At 41.5% G+C, this 9,241-nt stretch overlaps 3 protein-coding genes across 5 annotated transcripts; 2 read left to right on the forward strand and 1 right to left on the reverse strand.

Moving 5' to 3' along the window:
* Positions 1-34: 34 nt before the first annotated feature.
* ankra2 (ankyrin repeat, family A (RFXANK-like), 2) lies at positions 35-2,426 on the forward strand. 2 transcript variants are annotated; one of them, XM_072454447.1, is made up of 9 exons: positions 35-132; positions 305-600; positions 805-963; positions 1,033-1,098; positions 1,175-1,272; positions 1,363-1,488; positions 1,562-1,628; positions 1,705-1,785; positions 1,851-2,426. In XM_072454447.1, exons 2-9 carry the CDS (start codon positions 315-317, stop codon positions 1,904-1,906), a joined length of 939 nt encoding a protein of 312 aa, XP_072310548.1. In that variant the 5' UTR covers positions 35-132; positions 305-314; the 3' UTR covers positions 1,907-2,426. The 2 variants fall into 2 exon arrangements, with proteins under 2 accessions (XP_072310548.1, XP_072310549.1); XM_072454448.1 differs by having other exon boundaries at positions 39-132; positions 294-600.
* On the reverse strand, positions 2,161-6,016 carry btf3 (basic transcription factor 3). 2 transcript variants are annotated; one of them, XM_072454450.1, is made up of 6 exons: positions 5,935-6,016; positions 5,470-5,538; positions 5,265-5,378; positions 4,988-5,189; positions 4,836-4,898; positions 2,161-2,537 (listed from the first exon to the last, which is right to left on the reverse strand). In XM_072454450.1, the coding sequence occupies exons 2-6, from the start codon at positions 5,536-5,538 to the stop codon at positions 2,491-2,493; spliced, it is 495 nt and encodes a 164-aa protein (XP_072310551.1). In that variant the 5' UTR covers positions 5,935-6,016; the 3' UTR covers positions 2,161-2,490. The 2 variants fall into 2 exon arrangements, with proteins under 2 accessions (XP_072310551.1, XP_072310550.1); XM_072454449.1 differs by having other exon boundaries at positions 5,873-5,994.
* A 1,444-nt stretch (positions 6,017-7,460) lies between these two features.
* On the forward strand, positions 7,461-9,004 carry foxd1 (forkhead box D1). Its single transcript, XM_072454555.1, has one exon. It carries the CDS (start codon positions 7,611-7,613, stop codon positions 8,571-8,573), a length of 963 nt encoding a protein of 320 aa, XP_072310656.1. The 5' UTR covers positions 7,461-7,610; the 3' UTR covers positions 8,574-9,004.
* The last annotated feature ends 237 nt before the right edge of the window (positions 9,005-9,241 follow it).

Here is a 9,241-nt window from a genome sequence, read left to right on the forward strand (position 1 = left end):
AGCGCGGAAGCAAACACGGAATTAAATTGTGGGTGCACTTTGCTTCCGCGCATGCGCAGTGTTGAAGAAAACAACATCGCAAATACCGACACGAGAGAATAAAACCATAACATGTAAACAAATCATTTTTGGGTGAGTTGGTTCTATTATTTCAAATCAAATAATGGCTGTGTGAAAACGTGTGATGGTTGCACACGTTTGTTCTCTGCGTCTTGCGATTGTTGTTTGCGCCGATGCCAACCGAAGATCACAGAAGAAATGTAGGATAACCCTGTTGTTTTGTTTTGTTATAGCTCTTTTAAAGTGGTCGAGCGATGGACAGCGTCACAATGTCAACGCCCCGTAGAAACTCAATTGCCGCGGAAGAAATGGAGGGGATTTGTGTGATGCCAAACCTTGGTGCCATAAAGACTGAGGACCCTGGTGTTAACGAGGAGGGAGGCAGTCAGAACGTGGCCATGGGGATCAAATTCATTTTACCCAATAGATTCGATATGAACGTGTGCTCAAGATTTGTAAAGTCATTAAACGAGGAAGACAGCAAAAACATTCAAGATCAGGTCAACTCTGATCTGGAGGTGGCATCTGTTTTATTCAAAGGTAGTAAAGAAAAATGCTCCCTAAATGTAATTGTCTTGCACGTATTATATCAATCCAGTACATCAGTAATTGGTGTCTATTTATTTTCTCTTTGTATGTCTTTATCTGTTTCGTGATTTAGATTCTGATTTGTGAAGCACATTGAATTGCCTTGTGTACGAATTGTGCTCTACAAATAATCTTGCCTTGCCTATTTTCTTTAAGCCGAGTGCAATATCCAAACCTCGCCTTCTCCTGGAATACAAGTGCGTCATGTTTACACCCCGTCCACCACCAAACATTTCTCTCCCATCAAACAGTCCACCACCCTCACCAACAAGCACCGTGGGAACGAGGTGTCTTCCACACCCCTTCTTGTGCATTGTAAGACTTGTTGATGTCAATATTCCACGATAGGAAATCTGTTTTTAATGGTGATTCTGTGTGTTTTAGCTTTATCCATTCATCAGCTCGCAGCTCAAGGGGAAATGGTATTCTTGGCTAGTAGAATTGAACAAGGTAAGATCACATTTGCTATGAGAAAGTTTGTCTTTCTAACTAAAAAAAAAAGATTAATTCCCCATGTCATCAACAGAGAGTGGAATTAATCTTCAAGATGAGGAAGGTTTTACCCCCTTGATGTGGGCTGCTGCCCATGGGCAGATCGCCGTGGTTGAATTTCTGCTTCAAAATGTATACATAAACATTGCTTATTGGACCCAAGTGTCTCTTCATTGAATGTCTCACTTTTGTTTACAAAACATTCTACTTTTACTAAATTAGGGAGCAGACCCTAATGTTCTAGCCAAAGGACGAGAAAGTGCATTGTCCTTGGCCTGCAGTAAAGGATACACAGATATTGTGAAGATGCTCATTGATTGTGGGGTTGATGTCAATGAATATGACTGGGTAAGATTTCTCAAAAGAGATCTTTACTGTACTGCACTGGTATTTCCTTGTTAAACTTTGGTTTGTAATTTAGAATGGAGGAGCCCCTCTCTTGTATGCAGTTCATGGAAACCATGTTCGTTGTGTGGAAATCCTTTTAGGTAAAAATGAATGCAGTGGTAATTATTAATCAGTGATTTTGGTCATTCATAAATTGAGTGGATTTGTGCCCGATAGAGAGTGGGGCTGATCCCACCATCGAGTCCGACTCTGGCTTCAATGCTATGGACATGGCAGTGGCAATGGGCCATCGCAATGGTATGAACATTTTAAATATTTAAAACAAATTGCAACTGATTCTAAACAAGTCTTTGTCCATTTAGTTCAACAGGCGATGGAAGCTCATTTACTAAAGTTACTAATGGGAATCAGAGAATGAAGAATCATGTAAAATCAAATGTTTTGTGATTCATTTGCAGTGTTTAATTTAACCCATCACATGGATGTTTTTTTTATTAGTGAAGAAAAATGCATGTACACTAATTTTATGGATTTAATTTATAGAAACATTTACACTTGACCTAGTTGTGATAAATTATCCCTGTGCAGTTTTTGTACCCACTTGTGTTTGTGTTCAAAAAATATCTCCTTGAGGTGAAACAGCTGCTAAATAAAATACAGTAACCAGTCAGATTCTTGACAGTAGCAAAGGTTTATTTCCAGGTAATGGTTGGAGCAAGGCCACAAAGAAAAGGTTCAGTAACAGGGGTCAGATTTACAATGGAGTATGTTACCACAGAGCACAACATTACAGGACAATCAATAGCACCATGCATGTTTGAATCTTGTGCTACAAAAATGGGTACTGATTTAGGGTTAAAAACTGCAATTTTAACCAAGTTGAAGTAATTCATTAGGGTGGTGAACAAAATGAACAGGTTAATACAACCCACATCCACCTCCTTAAGATAAAATACTCAATGTCCCATATGGTCATGTCCGGTTTCCAGTGAATTGTGTTCTTTAGGTGGCCTCGTCCTTTGACGCTTCGTCAAAATTTTCCACCAAATCTGAAATGAGAGTTAGGTGGTTAATACTACAACCATGCATCTTAATTTACAAAGCCATGGAAGAACAACATTTTATTCTGTCAATTGGACAAAAGTTTTAGGAGGGAAGACATTTCGTCACTTATCCAAGTAGCTTCTTCAGGTAATCTGAAGAGATGAACAAAGATACATTCACAATGCTATGGCTGTCATTCCCAGTCTGGGGGTCAGGACCCAGGGGTTCTCATTAAAGAGGTCCTAAGTTTGTGTGAATTTTAATTAATGGGTGGGATGTTAATTACTTGTATAAAGCCTTTACCCACCCCTACTGGTCATTAAAGTTCAGTAGACAGTAGCTGATCAGGGAAGGGAAAGATGTTTTGGTGGCCAATGTATTCTCAGGTAAAACGGGTTGCTGGGAGAAAAACGTTTGGAACCACAGTAAATATGGAGTAATTATTGCAAGGCTACTCCATGTCCATGATGCAGTTAAGGCTACATCGATTACTATTTAAGGCAAACACAAAACCTTGGGTGTGCCAGCAGCAGCACTGCGCTCAGCTTTAATGTGTTTTTAATGCATCTTCTCATCCATATCCTAATGTACATATCTTGTGTCCTCCGTTTTAAAAACAAAAAGTCCCTTTAGGGACTAGTGCTGCTAATTATCTCCGGCTATAAGCACTATGACGCATGCATTGGCCTGTTGTGTTACAGTTAGTCAATGTTTTTCTACATACAGATGTATAGACGTCAACAAATTACCCCGATTGTAGATATTAACATTAAAACCAGTATAACATTTAAAATCATTATCATTTTTATTTTGTCGGGACCCCTCCCGGCCTGAGAATTAATTGCTAATATGACATCGTATGCAAAATAGTCCCTCAATGTTTGATTTTACAGCATCATCTGAATTCAGTGTTTGGGATTACAGACTATGTACCATAAAATGGTAATCTTGCCTTTGTCATTAAATTATTGTTTTTCATGTCTTAAAAGTCAGTCCTGTTCTTTGAATATTATATAACCTACATTCGTTCATAGTTTAACAGCACTACACTGTCATCATTTCATAAAAACATGTCCTGATGGATTTAGACCGAACTATTTGACATATGTACACAATACAGCACATTTTTAGTGGAAATCCCCCAGAGGAGTGGGACAGCCTGTTTGAGGAGTCAGCAGCATAAAACCTGCATTGAAAGAGTGTATGCAAGTAGCACTAGTATGTTTCAATATATTACTTTTCCAATAAGACAAAGGAATCATCTCTGTCAGGGCAAATCAAGGCAATCAGTGACCAATAAAATCTAATTACAGCGTGTCATAACTATATTTAAATTGGGTATGAAAGTTATTAAAATAAGCCTGTTTTTCCACTCACTTCTGCTGCTGAAACTAGGCTGGAAGTTAGTGTTTTAGTGGCCACTACAGGCTGCTGAGCAATACTCCACGGGAAGCATGCTTCTGCTTTTCTCACAGCTGCTCAGTCTGTGGCTGTGTTCAGAGGACCGCTCACACTCCGCTCTCTAACATGAGCTGTTAGAACCAGAGCGAACAGCTTCTTTTAGAGGTCTGCACATGCACTGAGGACCACACACCCACAAATCTGTGCTTAAACCACACTGATCCACGCTGTGTGGCAGTCATGGAGAGTTGCAGGTTTTTTGAGTAGCCAAGTTTCAACAAACTTTAAAACCATCTTTTAGACATAAGTCTTTCTTTGTAACTAAAGCTTTGTTCATGTTTAGAAATACAGGCATTTAACACGGAACACTAATGAATACATAGAAAGTTACTGAATTGATAGGGGACGTGAGATCATTTAGTTCATTCAGCAACATTTACTGGTATGGGAGTTTAGCTCTGCAAGTGTTCACCCTTCATGTGGGAGACCGGGGAAAGAAAGAAAGAAAGAAAAAAACAAACAAACAAACAAACATACAAACATAAACATACAAACAAACAAACATACAAACATACATACATACGCATATAAACTTAAGTTTATATGCCATTTTGTCATGCGATTGTTGTCAATTAATTATTGATGACCACCCCAACCATGCCCATCCAAGTCAGCATGCTACCAATCTCTGTCCAAACAACATGTGTTTCAGCAAACACCCATGGAGCCACAGCAAACCTGCTCGGCTTTCAGATTAAGACCATACAAACATACATTGTAAACTACAAACTACTTCACCCATTTACTCTCACTGGTCCTGAATACAATGTCTGGCATGTACACTTGTACATGCCAGACATTTGTACTAAATACACCTTTTTTCAAACAATCCTTGCACTCACCTGGAACATCATCATCCTCCTCCTCTTCTTCTATTGCTGCAATTGGTGCTTTGCCATCTCCAGCTACACAGCAGAACACAGAGGGATTCCACTTCAATGCATTTCTCAGCGTCAGATGACATTTATGACATTACAGGGGTAAATGTACTGACCCTGTTTGGGCAGAGCCTCTGCGAGTCTCCTGAGACTTGTCAGGCTGTCTGCTCCCAGCTGGTTGAGGATACCAGGCAGCATCTCAGTCAGCTGTTTGGTCTCAGCATGCCCAGTGATAGTGAAGGTGTTGGCAGCAAGTGAGGCCTGCACTTTGGGGTTATTGAAGTGGATCACTGTTCCTTGATTTGTGAACATATTAACCTGATAAAACACATGAATTGATTATAATAGACTGCATCAGTTCGAACGAAGCCTAAAACAAAATGTAAATTTTACCTCTTCAATACCAGAAATGTTGTTAACTCCAAGTTTTTTAAGAGAAAACTGGAGCTTCTTATCATCTGCTGTTGCCGTTCTGTGTACAACCTTCTTCTTTCTGCGAGCACTGCCCTAAACATGACAGTGCATGAACAAAATGCCCTGTCACACCACAGGGTCGCCATATCATACATGAAAGATTATGATATGACCAGCTTCTTACCTTCCCGCCAATGCGGACTTGTGCCTGCAGTTTAGCAAGTTTTTCTTGATTCATAACTGCCTCTTTCATCTACAGATAGATAAAAACACGTTTTCAAATTAAATCTCACACACATTTACATGCATGCACAAACATCTTCCAAAGTGTCATCAAACTTGGCCCCGGGTTAGCACTTGTTTAGTGTCGATATGTACTGAAATAAACACGCTTTGCCTCATCCCGTGCAGACTCGAGGTGTGGTTGCTTTAGTGTGATAACTTTAGGCTACAGTTAGCTTCGCAGCTAACAGAGACCGGAGGCACGGCCCGTCACTGCTCAGCGCAACTATCAAATAAAATACCACGACAGGGACGACTCCAAACCCGCAGACCTCGAGGATTGGCTGACGTACACTTTCGTTTACCTCTTGATGTCGACCAGGACAAAACTGTGCAGGGAAGAAGACGTTTAAAGCTCCTAACTGACCTGTAAACTAACAGCACACACATGCGGGGAACAAGATGGAAGCGCGAGAGAAAGCCGGAAGTGACGTCAGGCACAGGTCCACTGCGTATGCAATTACATAACTATATATCTACAGACGTTGGTCTACTGAAACATATTGGCCAATTCAAATCTGGACTCTCAGATACATAATGATATTCCTGTGAAACCGGGGTGTCATAAACTTGCACAACATGCACAAAACCGGGGGTCACAGACAAGACAACAATAAAGCGAATTCTCCATAAATGTTGTATTTGACATAGGTTTGCTTGAGCTACCACACCTTCCATAAGACCTGGAATATTATTTCGAGTTCTGCATCACATCAAGATGTTTGATATTTAGTTATGATTGTAGAATGTTTAAATATGCAGTAAGAAGTACTATTTGTGTTACATGTTATTTGGGCCAATTCAGCAGGAAGGGCCAACAAAACTGTTTTTATGGCAAATTATTTTAGACTTCCCCAAACATATAAACTATGTAAGCTGCTGATGCTTTTCAAAACAAAAGGCTCTTCTATCCAATCTTGCAAAATGCATTATTTTAGCGTCGTTGTCAAAATTAAATAGGCTACCGTGGAATTGTTACACAACTTTACCGCTAGATGGGGCAATCCTACGACAAGAGTCAGGGATAAGCAAGACTTGCTCAGGTCCGATCGGAGTCGATCAACGGGGGAGTTTTCGGTTTGAACCCTATTGGTGCGCATGAGGCTGCTGGGCGTGTTATCTATGCTCTCATTGGACACTTCAACTTTTGTCTATCATCCAGACGAGGCGCAGCTAAACACGAACGCGCCTACATATCTACGTACACATACGTATATAACTATATATATTTATGTGTGTGTGTGTGTATATATATCATATATAATCATCATAATTATTATTGGGGTGTAATTAGAATAGTATTATTATTATTATTATTATTATTAGTAGTAGTAGTAGTAGTAGTAGTAGTAGTAGTAGTAGTATATAGTATTATTAGTATTGTTATTGTCACTAGGCATATTTACATTTTGAATGAAACATCACTGGATGGATAGAGAAGCCTGGACCAAGACAACATTCTGCTCTGCGTGACTCTACGTGATTTTAGTTAACAGCCGAATAACAACCACATCAAACTGATTTGCGTGATTATAGCACGCTACAATGGCACAGAGAGTTAGATGCATTTGAAACTTCTAAACTACATGAGACATAGATAAAGCTGTTTCCAATAAAGTGGCAGGGCTTGCTTAATTCATTACTGAACCACAGTATAGACAAAATTGGACTTGATGTTTAAGAGATCTCATCTTCCCATTTGATTGCAATAAAAGTTGTAGATCTATGCATATTATTGTGTTGCGTGTGAATGAACCAGGGTCATTTTATTCAAACCGACCAAAAATACACAGGTTACAGCAAATAGCCTGTGCCTTGTGAATAAACTTGGTTTCGGTCTTGTCACGTGACCACTTCGCAGAAAAAAGACCGCCCCTTTTATGTTTAGGTTTGGCCTTTTTGCAGGTTTCCCAGTTCATTTGTGAGACTGGCATCACCAGGAGCGCTCGTGAGGCCACAGGCGTATGGACAGAGCGCGAGGAGGTCTTCCTCCTCAGAGAAGTTGAAGAGGAAGGACATCTGTCTGAGGGCACAGACTGAGCCATGACTCTGAGTTCAGAGATGTCCGATGCGTCCATCCTCTCAGAAGAGACCGACATAGACGTGGTGGGAGAGGGAGAAGACGCAGATTGTCACACGCGCGCATTTGTGGATGAGGAGCAGATGCATGATGGTATCCTCCTGGCCGGGTCCCCTCCTTCGTGTCTGGATAGCCCCACTTCTTCACGGGACAGCTACAAACCAACGGGCAAGAACACCCTCGTGAAACCACCCTACTCCTACATCGCCCTGATCACCATGGCCATCCTCCAGAGCCCCAAAAAGAGGCTGACACTCAGCGAAATCTGTGACTTCATCAGCAACCGCTTTCCGTACTACCGCGAAAAGTTCCCCGCGTGGCAGAACTCCATTCGCCATAACCTGTCACTGAACGACTGTTTTGTCAAGATTCCCCGGGAGCCAGGGAACCCGGGCAAGGGAAACTACTGGACATTGGACCCAGAGTCTGCCGACATGTTTGACAACGGGAGCTTTCTGCGGAGAAGGAAGCGCTTCAAGCGGCAGCAGGCGCAAGAACTGCTGCGGGACCACAACACTTTAATTCCGGGCGCGGCTTACGGCTACTCCCCGTACGGCTGCGGGGGCTACGGGCTGTCGCTGCCACCCTACCACACACACTCCACGCTTCTCGCATTCCAGCAACAACAGCACGCTGGCACCATGATCCCCGCGCCGTCTTTGATGCCCACAACCACGGACTTAACCCGGAGCAGGTTTTACCCCCAGCTCAGTCACGGTCTGGCCTCCGTGCGTAAGGCCAGCTCACCGGCTCAGCGCTCACCATTCTCCATAGAGAGCATCATTGGCGGCTCTCTTACCCCTTCCAGGACTCATCCGGTTGTGCTCCCGGTTCTGGCCCCGTCTTTGGGGCGCCCAGCCTCGGGTCAGCCGCAGAGCGCGCTCCCCGGGACAGACTATAGACCTGTGAGCGGCACCGGCTGCTAAATTATACAGTAACTTTCTCCTGTTGCTATTAAACACGAGCAGCGCGACAAAACTAAAATCCTTTGAAGGTAGGAATATTTTTGTATGTTCATAGCCAATATGAATGACGGATAAAAATACAGGTTTGTGCCTATATTCACAGGATAGGCCTATTTATGATTAACTGTTTTAATGTCAATCGAACACAAACTTTGTATTTTCCATGTGATTTTCTTTGTCCACTATTTAGGGCGTCTCAGGATAACAACATGTTAATGATCACATGTATAAAATAGCCTTGGCGTCTTCTGTTTTGTGTCAAACACAACGATGTTTTATTAAGACATTTTTAAGCTTTTTATTTCAAGTTTGTATTGGGGAGACAGAGAATTATAGCCCCACATTTATATAATGCAGTGTTTGTTTTTCAGAAATAAAACTTTGAAGATTAAAACAATTGTGTAATTTAAGTGTGCCATTTTAAACACATAATAGGCTTACAGCAAAATGCTCTCAGATTTCAATGATAAATTATTAAATAGATTATCATTGAAATAACTTTGTTGATGTGAAAGAAGCTGTACATCTTTAAACTGTGCTGCTACTGCATTGCATTATGTACAGTTGATGGAAGTGTTTTACGGCGCGCACCACCACAACACAGTGTTTTCTCTCAGCCCTCAATAAAA

The sequence above is a fragment of the Eucyclogobius newberryi genome, unplaced genomic scaffold (assembly GCF_026437365.1).
Source record: "Eucyclogobius newberryi isolate DKJ021-1_F unplaced genomic scaffold, fEucNew1.0.hap1 SCAF_2, whole genome shotgun sequence".
Classification (NCBI taxonomy): domain Eukaryota; kingdom Metazoa; phylum Chordata; class Actinopteri; order Gobiiformes; family Gobiidae; genus Eucyclogobius; species Eucyclogobius newberryi.

What these genes read in the sequence shown, in the direction of transcription:
- foxd1 (XM_072454555.1), top strand. Translation starts at nt 7,611, where the DNA reads ATGACTCTGAGTTCAGAGATGTCCGATGCGTCCATCCTCTCAGAAGAG.
- btf3 (XM_072454450.1), bottom strand. Translation starts at nt 5,538, where the DNA reads ATGAAAGAGGCAGTTATGAATCAAGAAAAACTTGCTAAACTGCAGGCA. An exon ending in AGAGGCTCTGCCCAAACAGG is followed by an intron (nt 4,899 to 4,987) that starts GTCAGTACATTT and finishes TCTGCTGTGTAG; the next exon opens with CTGGAGATGGCAAAGCACCA. An exon ending in GGAGGATGATGATGTTCCAG is followed by an intron (nt 2,538 to 4,835) that starts GTGAGTGCAAGG and finishes CTCTCATTTCAG; the next exon opens with ATTTGGTGGAAAATTTTGAC.
- ankra2 (XM_072454447.1), top strand. Translation starts at nt 315, where the DNA reads ATGGACAGCGTCACAATGTCAACGCCCCGTAGAAACTCAATTGCCGCG. An exon ending in CACACCCCTTCTTGTGCATT is followed by an intron (nt 964 to 1,032) that starts GTAAGACTTGTT and finishes TGTGTGTTTTAG; the next exon opens with CTTTATCCATTCATCAGCTC. An exon ending in GGCTAGTAGAATTGAACAAG is followed by an intron (nt 1,099 to 1,174) that starts GTAAGATCACAT and finishes TGTCATCAACAG; the next exon opens with AGAGTGGAATTAATCTTCAA.